The sequence below is a fragment of the Prorops nasuta genome, unplaced genomic scaffold (genome assembly GCF_024137725.1).
Source record: "Prorops nasuta isolate Cenicafe-Biocafe unplaced genomic scaffold, Cenicafe_Pnas_1.2 PNAS00015, whole genome shotgun sequence".
Taxonomy (NCBI): Eukaryota; Metazoa; Arthropoda; class Insecta; order Hymenoptera; family Bethylidae; genus Prorops; species Prorops nasuta.
In genome coordinates this window covers 3120107-3139935 of record NW_027116812.1, presented here as the reverse complement: position 1 = coordinate 3139935, position 19829 = coordinate 3120107, and the positions used below count along the sequence as shown (strand labels likewise).

Below are 19829 nucleotides of genomic sequence, written 5' to 3'. Positions count from 1 at the left end.
CAAAACTGTACTACCAAATTATTTTCGTAAACGTAAGCTGGAGGGCTGATATGGAGAGGCAAATGAAATATGAATACATATAGTGAGATCGTGAAAGATGTTACAAAATCAGTGAACAAATGACTTGAGTTAATGTCAATGAAAATTTACCACTATCTTTTATTTGTGATTATATAATAGCTTGGAATAAAGCCACGCGAAGACAAACCAACAACAGATCGAACTTCTTTAATGGACGCATACATCGATAAAAGTCCAAAATGCTCAGCGTCAGCTTTTATGTTTTCGAAAGGCTCCTATAGAAAAAAGGGCAATGGTATATTAGCACTTATTCTACAGTATTTTCACGAGTTCTTACGCTTTCTCTTTTGTTAGTGTGTTCATATATATACTCTGTTTCACGTTTTGTATTTTTCCAGACCCTTTCTTTTTTTTTTAATTGAAATTATGTATAAATTAAAGAAAGACATTCGTGGATACATTAATTTCAAAAGTGGCGACGAAAAAAGGTATTTGAGGTTCTTCATAAGAGATGATTAGTGATAAAGTGCAGTAATCCGTACTCATAGGACAAATAACTGGGGGTGGGTCAACTCATTTCAAATCCATAGCGACGCCGAGGACAATTAGAAGGGATCGTACGCCGTTGAAATTAACACTTACGTGGTGTATCGTGCAGAATATTTGCCAGCAACGTTGTGTTCGTTGTTCTCGAGACAATAGGGACCCGTCTGGAAAGCCACTATTGGCACGTGCAGTTCACCACATCGTAACAATGAGTAGCGTGGTTGAAGGAGGCAAGGAAGCAGAAGAGAGCGAAATATGTGTATGGCTGCCTTATCGAACATACTGAGAAGCCGCTACTTGATAAAGCAATAGGCAGTATATCGATGGTTACATCAGTGGATGCTGATAGTGAGAAAATGAAAGCATCGCGTCAGCACTCTACACCGTCGACTACTCTTTCCCGTGTGACCACTTGATCATATCGCTAATAATGCTGATGGGATATCAGTGCATCTAACCAATATATTCACTTTTATCAATAAGGAAATACAATTATTTAATATATTTCTGATACGTAAAATAAGAGAACATACATAACTAATTAAACTAGTATAGTATAAATATATAGATTCAAGAAAAATTAGAAACATTCGTTCTCGCTATTTATTAAGAAAGGCCCAGGAACCTAATTTTGCTTAAGAATGTTATTGGAAGATTTTATAATACCTTTATTTGAACACACAGAGGCGGTCAAACTCTTAAGATCAATACATATATTTTTCTTAGACTACTTGATAAAAGAGGGTGCGTTACAAGTAGTATAATCGTATATTATACAACTCTACAAGAATGTCTTGCAACTCCTGTAAATTGTGCCAATAGTAGGACAAAGTGTTAATATATCGGTCTGGTTTTTAATTGCAGATTGTTAACGTTCTGTTATCTGGCAGCATTGAATTGTTGGCTCCTCCTCTGCCCAGTAGCACTTTCCCATGACTGGCAAATGGGCTCTGTGCCGTTGGTAGCCACTCTGGCTGACATTAGGAACCTGGCGACTTGCCTCTTCTTTGGTGGCTGTTTGGTACTCACTTACAAAGCTTTTACGGACTTTGAGGTAAGTTTACAAGTCTTTAATAATATCATAAATAAATAACTTTAAAAGAAAATCTGTTCGTGAGAAACGGTATCATATTATACGTATAGTTTATAAAGTCTTGACGCACTAGTGCTAAGATGATATTTAATCATTTGACTAAAAAGTGATGATATAATAAGCGATTATTAAAATTTCGTACAACCTATGATAATAAAGGTGTACTAAGTTGAGGTGAATGAAAAAAGTTTTGTAGTAAAACCTTCGCAACATATAAACTTGCAGTCAAGCCCCTCTTCGTATCCTTACCAGATCTCATCGTCCATTAGTCAACATCTAAACGCTCAGCGTGAAGACCTCAAGCTTTTACTAGTTTTACTGTCTGTAAAGTATACCATTTTTATCTAGGAAAACTAACTTCTGTCGTTGTTACATCCATATTGCTTTTTAACCTCACATGTTCGTTTCGTCATTGAGTAAGATAAAATTGAATGGCTGTTCCGTTTATTTCGACTATTACGCGCTATTTCTTTCTCAGGAACAAAGGAGTGAATATTGATACGCACTTTATTTAAGACTTGAAAACAATATGAATTATTTTCTTAAAAAATAAACCACTATGCTATCCTCATGAAAGACCGTGAGAACTCAAAAGTACCATCATAAACTATCTCTATGTTGGTAAAGACATGGAAGCCAAAGTAAGGATCCTGAATACCTACAATTATTTAAAACTAATGTGGTAAAAAGTATTCAAATTTTTAATTAATTGACTATTCTCTTCATTATGAGACAGATTTAAACTTCTTAGATTAGAAGGCCTCCTGAATTTGTTGAGAAAATAGTTAAATAATCTACTAAGCATAACATTTAAATTTATATTAAAATATATTTAAAATAAAACACTATTTCCTTATACATTAGTCATTTCCCATTTTTGTATTTGCTCAAATATATATTGTGCATTCAGTTTGCATAGCATGAGAGTACATAACATCTATCGTTTGAAATTTAATTGCTAAGGGAAAAAGGCAATGATATGTCGTGTCAAAAACAATTTTTTAAATACTATTTTTATTCTACATTATTTTAATCTTCAAACCACGTAATCAGTTCTACACATTAACGCTTTGTAATAAACTTAAAACAATACTTAATAATTAATAGATGGTTGGATGCTTTAATGTATGAAATATAAGTATGAACATAACAAAAATGAACTTATGCCGTTATGTAAAGAATGAAAATAAATGTAAACAAAAATTTGAAAATATTAAATACGGTGTAAAAGTATATTTCAAAGATCTATATTTTTTTGAAAAACATTTATATCTATTCATAATTATCTATCCGTTTTTCTAAACATATAAACATTCAAAACACAACCTAAAACTCAAACTTACTAGACATTCTTTATAAAGTAGGCATAAACTAGTAACTCCAGAGTAAATATGCATATGCCTATTATATAATCAGCTTTTAGCCGGTCTAATTGATGAGAATCTTACTAATCATTCGATAAACTTCACTAGGAATACGTCTAGATATAACGAATGGTGGTATATTATTTTTTATAAATGTAATCCTAACTGAATCCCCTCGATTCTTTTGCACAGCTATTATATCAGTTCCACTGTCATCACTCTTTACCTATAAAAAAATGACAAATTAAAATAACTATAAAAAAACATAAGCGTATTACCGTACCATTGCATTGTTAAGATGATCTTCACTTGGAACCAAATGTCCTTTGACTACAGGCGAAGTAAGTGCATCGATACAAACACGATCTTTCTTTGAAAGTTCCTTGCTACTAGTTTCAAGCACAGGAGGTACATTCACTGCCGCGACCGATTCTTCAGTTACCGGTTTAGCAAAACTTTTTGCAAAATCCGACCTGGTTGTTACAGCATTTGGTGTAATCGATGTTTTCTTCGTTCCTTTACCAGTATCACACAAAGGTGTTGATGGAGGTTTCAAATTATTTTGCCCCTTTAAGACTCCATTCGAGCCCACTAAATTAGAATTACCGATGATATTACTAACGGAATTTGAACTGGGGGATAAATTTGTAGATGTCAAAGGATCAGTATGCTTCTCGGCTAAAAATGTTAATAAAGGTTTCCAAATTGGTGTTCTAACAGCTTCTCTGTACGCTTGTGTGGAAGCTTCTATTTCAGTGTGCACTTCAGCTGCTGGTATAGTCCCTGGACTCCAAACCAGGGAGTCTGCTGTATTGGCATTAATCAAGGGGGATAAATTAAGTACAGGAGTGGAATCTCCAATTAAATCTTGAGGTATTGATGTCTTAATATTATCTTCAACTCTATTAACTACTGCAGAAGACATTCCAACAGCTTCAGTGGTTGTACCTGAATTTCCGTCGTTTTCAATATCTCCCCCTTCAGCACCTTTACCAACTGATCCTGCAAAAGCTGTTGATTCAGATACAGAACTAGCTCTTGTTAATGCTTGTGGAACCCATTTGTTATTTCCTCCACCTATTACAGATCCACTTGAAGCGCTTGCTTCAGCATCAGTATTGGCTATAGCGATTCCTCGAGGAAGATTAATTTTTCCTTTTCCTCCAATCCGCTTAACACCTGCTGAAGCGGCTGCCTCAGCTTCAGCGGTTACACCAGAACTTCCATTCTTTCCAATACCTCCCCATGCAGGGCCTTTACCTCCAGACCCGGCAGAGGCTTCTGCTCCACCTTCGGCACTAGCTGCTGATAAACCCTTTGGGGCCCATTTGTTATTACCTACACCAACTGTGGTTCCACTGGAAGCGGCTGCCTCAGCTTCAGCAGTTACAACAGAATTTCCATTCTTTCCAAAACCTCCCCAAACAGGGCCTTTACCTCCAGACCCGGCAGAGGCCTCTGCTCCAGCTTCGGCACTAGCTCCTGATGACCCCTTTGGATCCCATTTGTTATTACCAACACCAACTGTTGCTCCACTGGATGCGGCTGCCTCAGCTTCAGCAGTTACACCAGAATTTCCATTCTTTTCAATACCTCCCAAAACAGGGCCTTTACCTCCAGACCCGGCAGAAGCCTCTGCTCCTCCTTCAGCACTAGCTGCTGATGAACCATTTGGTGCCCATTTGTTATTACCAACACCAACTGCAGCTCCACTGGAAGTGGCTGCCTCAGCTTCAGCAGTTACACCAGAATTTCCATTCTTTTCAATACCTCCCCAAGCAGGGCCTTTACCTGCAGACCCAGCAGAAGCCTTTGCTCCAGCTTCGGCACTAGCTCCTGATGACCCCTTTGTTGCCCATTTGTTATTATCTGCACCAACTGAGGCTTCACTGGAAGCGGCTGCCTCAGCTTCAGCAGTTACACCAGAATTTCCATTCTTTTCAATGCCTCCCCAAGCAGGGTCTTTACCACCAGATCCGGCAGAGGCCTCTGCTTCAGCTTCGGCACTATCTCCTGATGATCCCTTTTGTTTCCATTTGTTATTACCTGCACCAGCTGTGGGTCCACTGGATGCGGCTGCCTCAGCTTCAGCAGTTATATCGGAATTTCCATCCTTTCCAATACTTTTCCAAACAGGGTCTTTACCTCTAGACCCGGCAGAGGCCTCTGCTTCAGCTTCGGCACTAGCTCCTGATGAACCCTTTGGATCCCATTTGTTATTACCAACACCAACTGCAGCTCCACTGGAAGCGGCTGCCTCAGCTTCAGCGGTTACACCAGAATTTCCATTCTTTACAATACCTCCCCAAACAGGGCCTTTACCTCCAGACCCGGCAGAGGCCTCTGCTTCTCCTACAGCACTAGCTGCTGATGAACCATTTGGTGCCCATTTGTTATTACCAACACCAACTGCAGCTCCACTGGAAGCGGCTGCCTCAGCTTCAGCGGTTACTCCAGAATTTCCATTCTTTCCAATACCTCCCCAAGCAGGGCCTTTACCTCCAGACCCGGCAGAGGCCTCTGCTCCAACTTCGGCACTAGCTCCTGATGAACCCTTTGGATCCCATTTGTTATTACCAACACCAACAGCAGCTCCACTGGAAGCTGCTGCCCCAGCCTCAGCAGTTACACCAGAATTTCCATTCTTTCCTATACCTCCCGATGCAGGGCCGTTACCTCCAGTCCTGGCAGAAGCCTCTGCTCCAGGTTCGGCACTACCTCCAGATGATCCCTTTGGTGCCCATTTGTTATTACCTACACCAACGGTAGCTTCACTGGAAGCGACTGCCTCAGCTTCAGCAGTTACACCAGAATTTCCATTCTTTCCAATACCTCCCCAAGCAGGGCCTTTACCTCCAGACCCGGCAGAGGCCTCTGCTCCTCCTTCGGCACTAACTGCTGATGAACCATTTGGATCCCATTTGTTATTACCAACGCCAACTGCAGCTCCACTGGAAGCGACTGCCTCAGCTTCAGCAGTTACACCAGAATTTCCATACTTTCCAATACCTCCCCAAGCAGGGACTTTACCTCCAGTCCCGGCAGAAGCAATTGCTCCAGCTTCAGCACTACCTCCAGATGATCCCTTTGGTGCCCATTTGTTATTACCTACACCAACGGTAGCTTCACTGGAAGCGACTGCCTCAGCTTCAGCAGTTACACCAGAATTTCCATTCTTTCCAATACCTCCCCAAGCAGGGCCTTTACCTCCAGTACCGGCAGAGGCTTCTGCTCCAGCTACGGCACTATCTCCTGATGAACCCTTTGGATCCCATTTGTTATTACCAACACCAACTGCAGCTCCACTGGAAGCGGCTGCCTCAGCTTCAGCGGTTACACCAGAATTTCCATTCTTTCCAATACCTCCCCAAACATGGCCTTTACCACCAGACCCGGCAGAAGCATCTCCTCCAGCTTCGGCACCAACTCCTAATGAACCGTTTGCATCCCATTTGTTATTACCAACACCAACTGCAACACCGCTAGAAGCTGCTGCCTCAGCTTCAGCGGTTACACCAGAATTTCCATTCTTTCCAATACCTCCCCATGCAGAGCCTTTACCTCCAGACCCGGCAGAAGCATCTGCTCCAGCTTCGGCACTAGCCTTTGATGAACCCTTTGGATCCCATTTGTTATTACCAACACCAACTGCAGCTCCACTGGATGCGGCTGCCTCAGCTTCAGCAGTTACACCAGAATTTCCATTCTTTCCAATACCTCCCCAAACAGGGCCTTTAACTCCAGTCCCGGCAGAGGCTTCTGCTCCAGCTTCGGCCCTATCTCCTGATGAACCCTTTGGGGCCCATTTGTTATTACCGACACCAACTGTTGCTCCACTGGATGCGGCTGCCTCAGCTTCAGCAGTTGCACCAGAATTTCCATTCTTTCCAATACCTCCCCAAGCAGAGCCTTTAACTCCTGTCCCGGCAGAGGCCTCTGCTCCAGCTTCGGCACTAGCTCCTGATGAACCCTTTGGATCCCATTTGTTATTACCAACACCAACTGTTGCTCCACTGGATGCGGCTGCCTCAGCCTCAGCAGTTACACCAGATTTTCCATTCTTTCCATTACCTCCCCAAGCAGGGACTTTACCTCCAGTCCCGGCAGAAGCATTTGCTCCAGCTTCGGTACTAGCTGCTGATGAACCCTTTGGATCCAAATTGTTATTACCAACACCAACTGCAGCTCCACTAGAAGCGGCTGCCTCAGCTTCAGTGGTTACGCCAGAATTTCCATTCTTTCCAATAACTCCCCAAACAGGGCCTTTACCTCCAGACCCGGCAGAGGCCTCTGCTCCAGCTTCGGCACTAGCTCCTGATGAACCCTTTGGATCCCATTTGTTATTACCAACACCAACTGTTGCTACACTGGATGCGGCTGCCCCAGCTTCAGCAGTTACACCAGAATTTCCATTCTTTCCAATACCTCCCCATGCAGGGCCTTTACCTCCAGACCCGGCAGTGGCTTCTGCTCCACCTTCGACACTAGCTGCTGATGAACCATTTGGTGCCCATTTGTTATTACCTACACCAACTGTGGTTCCACTGGAAGCGGCTGCCTCAGCTTCAGCAGTTACAACAGAATTTCCATTCTTTCCAATAACTCCCCGTGCAGGGCCTTTACCTCCAGACCCAGCAGAGGCCTCTGCTCCAGCTTCGGCCCTATCTCCTGATGAACCCGTTGGTGCCCATTTGTTATTACCAACACCAACTGTTGCTCCACTGGATGCGGCTGCCTCAGCTTCAGCGGTTACACCAGAATTTCCATTCTTTCGAATACCTCCCCAAACAGGGCCTTTACCTCCAGACCCGGCAGAGGCCTCTGCTCCAGCGTCGGCACTAGCTCCTGATGAACCCTTTGGATCCCATTTGTTATTACCAACACCAACTGTTGCTCCACTGGATGCGGCTGCCTCAGCTTCAGCAGTTACACCAGAATTTCCATTCTTTCCAATACCTCCCCAAACAGTGCCTTTAACTCCTGTCCCGGCAGAGGCCTCTGCTCCACCTTCGGCACTAGCTCCTGATGAACCCTTTGGATCCCATTTGTTATTACCAACACCAACTGTTGCTCCACTGGATGCGCCTGCCTCAGCTTCAGAAGTTACCCCAGAATTTCCATTCTTTCCAATATCTCCCCATGCAGGGCCTTTACCTCCAGACCCAGCAGAGGCCTCTGCTCCAGCTTCGGCACCAGCTCCTGATGAACCCTTTGGATCCCATTTGTTAATACCAACACCAACTGTAGCTGCACTGGATGCGGCTGCCTCAGCTTCAGCGGGTACACCAGAATTTCCATTCTTTCCAATACCTCCCCAAACAGGGCCTTTACCTCCAGACCCGGCAGAGGCCTCTGCTCCAGCGTCGGCACTAGCTCCTGATGAACCCTTTGGATCCCATTTGTTATTACCAACACCAACTGTTGGTTCACTGGATGCGGCTGCCTCAGCTTCAGCAGTTACACCAGAATTTCCATTCTCTCCAATACCTCCCCAAGCAGGGCCTTTAATTCCAGTCCCGGCAGAGGCTTCTGCTCCAGCTTCGGCCCTATCTCCTGATGAACCCTTTGGTGCCCATTTGTTATTACCAACACCAACTGTTGTTCCACTGGATGCGGCTGCCTCAGCTTCAGCGGTTACACCAGAATTTCCATTCTTTCGAATACCTCCCCAAACAGGGCCTTTACCTCCAGACCCGGCAGAGGCCTCTGCTCCAGCGTCGGCACTAGCTCCTGATGAACCCTTCGGATCCCATTTGTTATTACCAACAGCAACTGTTGCTCCACTGGATGCGGCTGCCTCAGCTTCAGCAGTTACACCAGAATTTCCATTCTTTCCAATACCTCCCCAAACAGTGCCTTTAACTCCTGTCCCGGCAGAGGCCTCTGCTCCACCTTCGGCACTAGCTCCTGATGAACCCTTTGGATCCCATTTGTTATTACCAACACCAACTGTTGCTCCACTGGATGCGCCTGCCTCAGCTTCAGAAGTTACCCCAGAATTTCCATTCTTTCCAATATCTCCCCATGCAGGGCCTTTACCTCCAGACCCAGCAGAGGCCTCTGCTCCAGCTTCGGCACCAGCTCCTGATGAACCCTTTGGATCCCATTTGTTATTACCAACACCAACTGTTGCTCCACTGGATGCGGCTGCCTCAGCTTCAGAAGTTACCCCAGAATTTCCATTCTTTCCAATATCTCCCCATGCTGGGCCTTTACCTCCAGACCTAGCAGAGGCCTCTGCTCCAGCTTCGGCACCAGCTCCTGATGAACCCTTTGGATCCCATTTGTTATTACCAACACCAACTGTTGCTACACTGGATGCGGCTGCCTCAGCTTCAGCGGTTACACCAGAATTTCCATTCTTTCCAATACCTCCCCAAGCAGGGCCTTTAGCTTTTGTCCCGGCAGAGGCCTCTGCTCCAGCTTCGCCACTAGCTCCTGATGAACCCTTTGGAGCCCATTTGTTATTACCGACACCAACTGTTGCTCTACTGGATGCGGCTGCCTCAGCTTCAGCAGTTACACCAGAATTTCCATTCTTTCCAATACCTCCCCAAGCAGGGCCTTTAACTCCAGTCCCGGCAGAGGCTTCTGCTCCAGCTTCGGCCCTATCTCCTGATGAACCCTTTGGTGCCCATTTGTTATTACCAACACCAACTGTTGCTCCACTGGATGCGGCTGCCTCAGCTTCAGCGGTTACTCCAGAATTTCCATTCTTTCGAATACCTCCCCAAACAGGGCCTTTACCTCCAGACCCGGCAGAGGCCTCTGCTCCAGCGTCGGCACTAGCTCCTGATGAACCCTTTGGAGCCCATTTGTTATTACCGACACCAACTGTTGCTCCACTGGATGCAGCTGCCTCAGCTTCAGCAGTTGCACCAGAATTTCCATTCTTTCCAATACCTCCCCAAACAGGGCCTTTACCTCCAGACCCGGCAGAGGCCTCTGCTCCAGCGTCGGCACTAGCTCCTGATGAACCCTTTGGATCCCATTTGCTATTACCAACACCAACTGTTGCTCCACTGGATGCGGCTGCCTCAGCTTCAGAAGTTACCCCAGAATTTCCATTCTTTTCAATATCTCCCCATGCAGGGCCTTTACCTCCAGACCAAGCAGAGGCCTCTGCTCCAGCTTCGGCACCAGCTCCTGATGAACCCTTTGGATCCCATTTGTTATTACCAACACCAACTGTTGGTCCACTGGATGCGGCTGCCTCAGCTTCAGCAGTTACACCAGAATTTCCATTCTTTCCAATACCTCCCCAAGCAGGGCCTTTAACTCCTGTCCCGGCAGAGGCCTCTGCTCCAGCTTCGGCACTAGCTCCTGATGAACCTTTTGGAGCCCATTTGTTATTAACGACACCAACTGTTGCTCCACTGGATGCAGCTGCCTCAGCTTCAGCAGTTGCACCAGAATTTCCATTCTTTCCAATACCTCCCCAAGCAGGGCCTTTAATTCCTGTCCCGGCAGAGGCCTCTGCTCCAGCTTCGGCACTAGCTCCTGATGAACCCTTTGGATCCCATTTGTTATTACCAACACCAACTGTTGCTCCACTGGATGCGGCTGCCTCAGCTTCAGCAGTTACACCAGAATTTCCATTCTTTCCAATACCTCCCCAAGCAGGGACTTTACCTCCAGTCCCGGCAGAAGCATTTGCACCAGCTTCGGTACTAGCTGCTGATGAACCCTTTGGATCCAATTTGTTATTACCAACACCAACTGCAGCTCCACTGGAAGCGGCTGCCTCAGCTTCAGCGGTTACACCAGAATTTCCATTCTTTCCAATACCTCCCCAAGCAGGGCCTTTAACTCCTGTCCCGGCAGAGGCCTCTGCTCCAGCTTCGGCACTAGCTCCTGATGAACCCTTTGGAGCCCATTTGTTATTGCCGACACCAACTGTTGCTCCACTGGATGCAGCTGCCTCAGCTTCAGCAGTTGCACCAGAATTTCCATTCTTTCCAATACCTCCCCAAACAGGGCCTTTACCTCCAGACCCGGCAGAGGCCTCTGCTCCAGCGTCGGCACTAGCTCCTGATGAACCCTTTGGAGCCCATTTGTTGTTACCGACACCAACTGTTGCTCCACTGGATGCAGCTGCCTCAGCTTCAGCAGTCGCACCAGAATTTCCATTCTTTCCAATACCTCCCCAAACAGGGCCTTTACCTCCAGACCCGGCAGAGGCCTCTGCTCCAGCGTCGGCACTAGCTCCTGATGAACCCTTTGGATCCCATTTGCTATTACCAACACCAACTGTTGCTCCACTGGATGCGGCTGCCTCAGCTTCAGAAGTTACCCAAGAATTTCCATTCTTTCCAATATCTCCCCATGCAGGGCCTTTACCTCCAGACCCAGCAGAGGCCTCTGCTCCAGCTTCGGCACCAGCTCCTGATGAACCCTTTGGATCCCATTTGTTATTACCAACACCAACTGTTGGTCCACTGGATGCGGCTGCCTCAGCTTCAGCAGTTACACCAGAATTTCCATTCTTTCCAATACCTCCCCAAGCAGGGCCTTTAACTCCTGTCCCGGCAGAGGCCTCTGCTCCAGCTTCGGCACTAGCTCCTGATGAACCCTTTGGATCCCATTTGTTATTACCAACACCAACTGTTGCTCCACTGGATGCGGCTGCCTCAGCTTCAGCAGTTACACCAGAATTTCCATTCTTTCCAATACCTCCCCAAGCAGGGACTTTACCTCCAGTCCCGGCAGAAGCATTTGCACCAGCTTCGGTACTAGCTGCTGATGAACCCTTTGGATCCAATTTGTTATTACCAACACCAACTGCAGCTCCACTGGAAGCGGCTGCCTCAGCTTCAGCGGTTACACCAGAATTTCCATTCTTTCCAATACCTCCCCAAGCAGGGCCTTTAACTCCTGTCCCGGCAGAGGCCTCTGCTCCAGCTTCGGCACTAGCTCCTGATGAACCCTTTGGAGCCCATTTGTTATTGCCGACACCAACTGTTGCTCCACTGGATGCAGCTGCCTCAGCTTCAGCAGTTGCACCAGAATTTCCATTCTTTCCAATACCTCCCCAAACAGGGCCTTTACCTCCAGACCCGGCAGAGGCCTCTGCTCCAGCGTCGGCACTAGCTCCTGATGAACCCTTTGGAGCCCATTTGTTATTACCGACACCAACTGTTGCTCCACTGGATGCAGCTGCCTCAGCTTCAGCAGTCGCACCAGAATTTCCATTCTTTCCAATACCTCCCCAAACAGGGCCTTTACCTCCAGACCCGGCAGAGGCCTCTGCTCCAGCGTCGGCACTAGCTCCTGATGAACCCTTTGGATCCCATTTGCTATTACCAACACCAACTGTTGCTCCACTGGATGCGGCTGCCTCAGCTTCAGAAGTTACCCAAGAATTTCCATTCTTTCCAATATCTCCCCATGCAGGGCCTTTACCTCCAGACCCAGCAGAGGCCTCTGCTCCAGCTTCGGCACCAGCTCCTGATGAACCCTTTGGATCCCATTTGTTATTACCAACACCAACTGTTGGTCCACTGGATGCGGCTGCCTCAGCTTCAGCAGTTACACCAGAATTTCCATTCTTTCCAATACCTCCCCAAGCAGGGCCTTTAACTCCTGTCCCGGCAGAGGCCTCTGCTCCAGCTTCGGCACTAGCTCCTGATGAACCCTTTGGATCCCATTTGTTATTACCAACACCAACTGTTGCTCCACTGGATGCGGCTGCCTCAGCTTCAGCAGTTACACCAGAATTTCCATTCTTTCCAATACCTCCCCAAGCAGGGACTTTACCTCCAGTCCCGGCAGAAGCATTTGCACCAGCTTCGGTACTAGCTGCTGATGAACCCTTTGGATCCAATTTGTTATTACCAACACCAACTGCAGCTCCACTGGAAGCGGCTGCCTCAGCTTCAGCGGTTACACCAGAATTTCCATTCTTTCCAATACCTCCCCAAGCAGGGCCTTTAACTCCTGTCCCGGCAGAGGCCTCTGCTCCAGCTTCGGCACTAGCTCCTGATGAACCCTTTGGAGCCCATTTGTTATTGCCGACACCAACTGTTGCTCCACTGGATGCAGCTGCCTCAGCTTCAGCAGTTGCACCAGAATTTCCATTCTTTCCAATACCTCCCCAAACAGGGCCTTTACCTCCAGACCCGGCAGAGGCCTCTGCTCCAGCGTCGGCACTAGCTCCTGATGAACCCTTTGGAGCCCATTTGTTATTACCGACACCAACTGTTGCTCCACTGGATGCAGCTGCCTCAGCTTCAGCAGTCGCACCAGAATTTCCATTCTTTCCAATACCTCCCCAAACAGGGCCTTTACCTCCAGACCCGGCAGAGGCCTCTGCTCCAGCGTCGGCACTAGCTCCTGATGAACCCTTTGGATCCCATTTGCTATTACCAACACCAACTGTTGCTCCACTGGATGCGGCTGCCTCAGCTTCAGAAGTTACCCAAGAATTTCCATTCTTTCCAATATCTCCCCATGCAGGGCCTTTACCTCCAGACCCAGCAGAGGCCTCTGCTCCAGCTTCGGCACCAGCTCCTGATGAACCCTTTGGATCCCATTTGTTATTACCAACACCAACTGTTGGTCCACTGGATGCGGCTGCCTCAGCTTCAGCAGTTACACCAGAATTTCCATTCTTTCCAATACCTCCCCAAGCAGGGCCTTTAACTCCTGTCCCGGCAGAGGCCTCTGCTCCAGCTTCGGCACTAGCTCCTGATGAACCCTTTGGAGCCCATTTGTTATTACCGACACCAACTGTTGCTCCACTGGATGCAGCTGCCTCAGCTTCAGCAGTTGCACCAGAATTTCCATTCTTTCCAATACCTCCCCAAACAGGGCCTTTACCTCCAGACCCGGCAGAGGCCTCTGCTCCAGCGTCGGCACTAGCTCCTGATGAACCCTTTGGATCCCATTTGCTATTACCAACACCAACTGTTGCTCCACTGGATGCGGCTGCCTCAGCTTCAGAAGTTACCCAAGAATTTCCATTCTTTCCAATATCTCCCCATGCAGGGCCTTTACCTCCAGACCCAGCAGAGGCCTCTGCTCCAGCTTCGGCACCAGCTCCTGATGAACCCTTTGGATCCCATTTGTTATTACCAACACCAACTGTTGGTCCACTGGATGCGGCTGCCTCAGCTTCAGCAGTTACACCAGAATTTCCATTCTTTCCAATACCTCCCCAAGCAGGGCCTTTAACTCCTGTCCCGGCAGAGGCCTCTGCTCCAGCTTCGGCACTAGCTCCTGATGAACCTTTTGGAGCCCATTTGTTATTAACGACACCAACTGTTGCTCCACTGGATGCAGCTGCCTCAGCTTCAGCAGTTGCACCAGAATTTCCATTCTTTCCAATACCTCCCCAAGCAGGGCCTTTAATTCCTGTCCCGGCAGAGGCCTCTGCTCCAGCTTCGGCACTAGCTCCTGATGAACCCTTTGGATCCCATTTGTTATTACCAACACCAACTGTTGCTCCACTGGATACGGCTGCCTCAGCTTCAGCAGTTACACCAGAATTTCCATTCTTTCCAATACCTCCCCAAGCAGGGACTTTACCTCCAGTCCCGGCAGAAGCATTTGCACCAGCTTCGGTACTAGCTGCTGATGAACCCTTTGGATCCAATTTGTTATTACCAACACCAACTGCAGCTCCACTGGAAGCGGCTGCCTCAGCTTTAGCGGTTACACCAGAATTTCCATTCTTTCCATTACCTCCCCAAACAGGGCCTTTACCTCTAGACCCGGCAGAGGCCTCTGCTCCAGCTTCGGCACTAGCTCCTGATGAACCCTTTGGATCCCATTTGTTATTACCAACACCAACTGTTGCTCCACTGGATGCGGCTGCCTCAGCTTCAGCAGTTGCACCAGAATTTCCATTCTTTCCAATACCTCCCCAAGCAGGGCATTTAACTCCTGTCCCGGCAGAGGCCTCTGCTCCAGCTTCGGCACTAGCTCCTGATGAACCCTTTGGATCCCATTTGTTATTACCAACACCAACTGTTGCTCCACTGGATACGGCTGCCTCAGCTTCAGCAGTTACACCAGAATTTCCATTCTTTCCAATACCTCCCCAAACAGGGCCTTTAACTCCTGTCCCGACAGAGGCCTCTGCTCCACCTTCGGCACTAGCTCCTGGTGAACCCTTTGGATCCCATTTGTTATTACCAACACCAACTGTTGCTCCACTGGATGCGGCTGCCTCAGCTTCAGAAGTTACACCAGAATTTCCATTCTTTCCAATATCTCCCCATGCAGGGCCTTTACCTCCAGACCCAGCAGAGGCCTCTGCTCCAGCTTCGGCACCAGCTCCTGATGAACCCTTTGGGGCCCATTTGTTATTACCGACACCAACTGTTGCTCCACTGGATGCGGCTGCCTCAGCTTCAGCAGTTACACCAGAATTTCCATTCTTTCCAATACCTCCCCAAGCAGGGACTTTACCTCCAGTCCCGGCAGAAGCATTTGCTCCAGCTTTGGTACTAGCTGCTGATGAACCCTTTGGATCCAATTTGTTATTACCAACACCAACTGCAGCTCCACTGGAAGCGGCTGCCTCAGCTTCAGCAGTTACACCAGAATTTCCATTCTTTCCAATACCTCCCCAAGCAGGGACTTTACCTCCAGTCCCGGCAGAAACATTTGCTCCAGCTTCGGTACTAGCTGCTGATGAACCCTTTGGATCCAATTTGTTATTACCAACACCAACTGCAGCTCCACTGGAAGCGACTGCCTCAGCTTCAGCAGTTACACCAGAATTTCCATTCTTTCCAATACCTCCCCAAGCAGGGACGTTACCTCCAGTCCCGGCAGAAGCATTTGCTCCAGCTTCGGTACTAGCTGCTGATGAACCCTTTGGATCCAATTTGTTATTACCAACACCAACTGCAGCTCCACTGGAAGCGACTGCCTCAGCTTCAGCGGTTACACCAGAATTTCCATTCTTTCCAATAACTCCCCAAGCAGGGACTTTACCTCCAGTCCCGGCAGAAACATTTGCTCCAGCTTTGGCACTAGCTCCTGATGAACCCTTTGGATCCCATTTGTTATTACCAACACCAACTGTTGCTGCACTGGATGCGGCTGCCCCAGCTTCAGCAGTTACACCAGAATTTCCATTCTTTCCAATACCTCCCCAAGCAGGGCCTTTAACTCCAGTCCCGGCAGAGGCCTCTGCTCCAGCTTTGGCACTAGCTCCTGATGAACCCTTTGGTGCCCATTTGTTAATACCAACACCAACTGTTGCTGCACTGGATGCGGCTGCCTCAGCTTCAGCGGTTACACCAGAATTTCCATTCTTTCCAATACCTCCCCAAACAGGGCGTTTACCTCCAGACCCGGCGGAGGCTTCTGCTCCAGCTTCGGCACTAGCTCCTGATGAACCCTTTGGATCCCATTTGTTATTACCAACACCAACTGCAACACCGCTAGAAGCTGCTGCCTCAGCTTCAGCGGTTACACCAGAATTTCCATTCTTTCCAATACCTCCCCATGCAGGGCCTTTACCTCCAGACCCGGCAGAGGCTTCTGCTCCGCCTTCGGCACTAGCTGCTGATGAACCATTTGGTGCCCATTTGTTATTACCTACACCAACTATGGTTCCACTGGAAGCGGCTGCTTCAGCTTCAGCAGTTACAACAGAATTTCCATTCTTTCCAATAACTCCCCATGCAGGGCCTTTACCTCCAGACCCGGCAGAGGCCTCTGCTCCGGCTTCGGCACTAGCTCCTGATGATTCCTTTGGTGCCCATTTGTTATTGTCTTCACCAGCTGTTCCCCCACTGGAAGCGGCTGCCTCAGCTTCAGCAGTTCCATCTGTATTTCCATTCTTTGCAATACCTCCCCATGCAGGGCCTTTACCTCCAGACCCGGCAGAGGCCTCTGCTCCAGCCTCGGCACTAGCTCCAGATGATCCCTTTGGTGCCCATTTGTTATTACCAATACCAACTGTGGTTCCACTGGAAGCGGCTGCCTCATCTTCAGCAGTTACAACAGAATTTCCATTCTTTCCAATACCTCCCCAAGCAGGGCTTTTACCTCCAGACCCAGCAGAGTCCTCTGCTCCAGCTTCGGCACTAGCTATTGGTGAACCCTTTGGATCCCATTTGTTATTACCAACACCAACTGCAACACCGCTAGAAGCTGCTGCCTCAGCTTCAGCGGTTACACCAGAATTTCCATTCTTTCCAATACCTCCCCATGCAGGGCCTTTACCTCCAGACCCGGCAGAGGCTTCTGCTCCACCTTCGGCACTAGCTGCTGATGAACCATTTGGTGCCCATTTGTTATTACCTACACCAACTATGGTTCCACTGGAAGCGGCTGCCTCAGCTTCAGCAGTTACAACAGAATTTCCATTCTTTCCAATAACTCCCCATGCAGGGCCTTTACCTCCAGACCCGGCAGAGGCCTCTGCTCCGGCTTCGGCACTAGCTCCTGATGATTCCTTTGGTGCCCATTTGTTATTGTCTTCACCAGCTGTTGCCCCACTGGAAGCGGCTGCCTCAGCTTCAGCAGTTCCATCTGTATTTCCATTCTTTCCAATACCTCCCCATGCAGGGCCTTTACCTCCAGACCCGGCAGAGGCTTCTGTTCCACCTTCGGCACTAGCTGCTGATGAACCATTTGGTGCCCATTTGTTATTACCTACACCAACTGTGGTTCCACTGGAAGCGGCTGCCTCATCTTCAGCAGTTACAACAGAATTTCCGTTCTTTCCAATACCTCCCCAAGCAGGGCTTTTACCTCCAGACCCAGCAGAGTCCTCTGCTCCAGCTTCGGCACTAGCTGCTGATGAACCATTTGGTGCCCATTTGTTATCACCTGCACCAACTATGGCTCCACTGGAAGCGGCTGCTTCAGCTTCAGCAGTTACTCCAGAATTTTTTTTCTTTCCTATTCCTCCCCAAGCAAGGTCTTTGCCTCCGGTTCCTGCCGAGGCTTCCGCTTCAGCATCGGCACTAACTCCTGATGTTTGAGGTACCCATTTGCTATTTCCATAACCAACTGTCGCTTCACTTGAAACGCCTGCGTCAGCATGAACATTGGATGCAGCGGTTCCTCGAGGAAGATTAATTTTTCCATTCCCTCCAATGAGAGTAACACCTACTGAAGAGGTTGCTTCAGCTTTAGCATTTACACCAGAATCGCTAGTCTTTCCAATACCTCCCCAAGCAGAGCCTTTACCTCCAGATTTTACTGAGGCCTCTGCTTCAGCTTCGTCACTAGGCCCTGCTGATCCCTTTGGTGCCCATCTGTTTTTACCTCCACCAACTATTGTTCCATTGGAATCATTTGCTTCAGCATCAGCTCTTGATGGAGCCGCTCCTCGAGGAAGATTTATTTTTCTTTTTCCACCGATTAAGTTAGCACCTGCAGATGCGTCTGATTCAGCTTCTGCGCTTACTTTAGATTTTCTATTTTTTTCAATACCTCTCCAAACAGGACCTTGACCTTTAGATTCTGCCGATGCCTTTGCTTCAACTGCGGTACTAGCCCCTAATGATACTTGAGGAGTAGATTTATTATTACCACTACCAGCTTTAGCTCTACTTATAGCATTTGCTTTTACTTCAGGATTAAATGACGCGGCTGCTTTAGCTGTGTTAATTTTTCTGTTTCCGTCAATAATTTTAATACTTTCTGAAGAGGCTGTCTCAGCTTGCGCGGTTGCAGCTGAATTTGCATGGTTTCCGTGCGCATCCTCCGCAGGTTTCTTACCATGTGTTATCGATATTGTATTTGACTCAGTGTCGATATTTGCTTTTTTTGACGTTTGCGAGGCTTTGATTACATTTGGAATCCTGTTGACCAATTTGTCTGTGTTTACATTAACATTTTCATGTATATCGTCTTCTTCTATTTCATCGTTAGAGTCTATATCAATTAATGTTGTACCGGTAGTTAATGCAGATCCATAGACCTCGTCGTCAAGATAGTTACTGAATTTTTTAGCATCAGCCGCAGCTTTTGTCGCCTGAGATAAAATTCGATCTATCGCAGCAGCTCCATTTAAAGCTTCAGCAACAGTAGCTTGGTCTCCCATAAACACTTTTCTTAAGCTATTTTTATTAAATTTATATACATTTGACTCATCATGTGATCCAAATATATATCCGGGCACTTTTATAGGTGATCTTTTCTGTCGATGTTTATTTTGTATTTCTGATTTTGAAATGAAACCTTCATTATTAATGTTTCCTTCGCGCTTTTCGGAATTTTTTTTATCTACAAAAATGCGTATAAGATTTGTTGCTGTATCAATAACTTCTCGCACATATTGTTTTCCTACTTCAAATCCATTTAAGAACGTCTGGAACATATTCTGGCTGTTGCCGATCTCTTTATCCTTATTATCCTGTGCAATTAATTTTTAAGATCAGATTTTATTTGTACAACAATTTTAAGAAATGGATGTTTGTGATATATAACACAGTTAATTGTTTCATTTTTACGATATTAGCTTACCTTTTCCATGAAGTAATTAGCATTCCAAGATTTTCCAGGGTCTTTTTTCCGTAAAATAGGTTCTATTTTTTTATTCCACAATCTTTTTAGATTATTCTCGTCATTTTTAGGGAACTGTACATCTTGCACATCCTGAAAAATTTCATTTAATTTCACGTTATATGATTCTTTATCTCCATGGCTTCTAATTGTTGGACTGCAATTGGCAGAATACCAAAGCACAAGAAATATTAAGAGGCACGTAGCAACATTCATTCTCGTTTCGGTCCCGGATAACTACTGTATGTTCTTAAAAGTCTGTCGGTTATATACTCGTGGTAGCAATTGTGAAAACAATCAATCGTTCATGAAACGGGCTTGGTTTTACACGT

General features: G+C 47.1%; 2 protein-coding genes across 4 annotated transcripts in view; one reads left to right on the top strand and one right to left on the bottom strand.

The window, feature by feature from the left end:
* LOC136778948 (protein O-mannosyl-transferase TMTC1-like) overlaps positions 1–19829 on the top strand; it is a 120244-nt gene that overhangs the window by 82238 nt on the left and 18177 nt on the right. For all 3 annotated transcript variants that reach the window (XM_066736164.1, XM_066736166.1, XM_066736165.1), the window contains one exon: positions 1432–1621. In XM_066736164.1, coding sequence (XP_066592261.1) covers positions 1432–1621 — 190 coding nt within the window. The remainder of the gene's footprint in view (positions 1–1431; positions 1622–19829) is intronic.
* LOC136779152 (fibroin heavy chain-like) lies at positions 1945–19713 on the bottom strand. The gene is made up of 8 exons (XM_066736553.1): positions 19459–19713; positions 3308–19348; positions 3109–3250; positions 3004–3061; positions 2375–2457; positions 2259–2318; positions 2034–2177; positions 1945–1982 (listed from the first exon to the last, which is right to left on the bottom strand). Exons 1-8 carry the CDS (start codon positions 19711–19713, stop codon positions 1945–1947), a joined length of 16821 nt encoding a protein of 5606 aa, XP_066592650.1.

Coding starts and splice junctions, on each gene's coding strand:
- LOC136779152 (XM_066736553.1), bottom strand. CDS start 19,713: ATGAATGTTGCTACGTGCCTCTTAATATTTCTTGTGCTTTGGTATTCT. Junction 3,062..3,108: donor TGAAGTTTATCGAATGATTA/GTAAGATTCTCA, acceptor ATTATATAATAG/GCATATGCATATTTACTCTG. Junction 1,983..2,033: donor GGTTAAAAAGCAATATGGAT/GTAACAACGACA, acceptor TATACTTTACAG/ACAGTAAAACTAGTAAAAGC.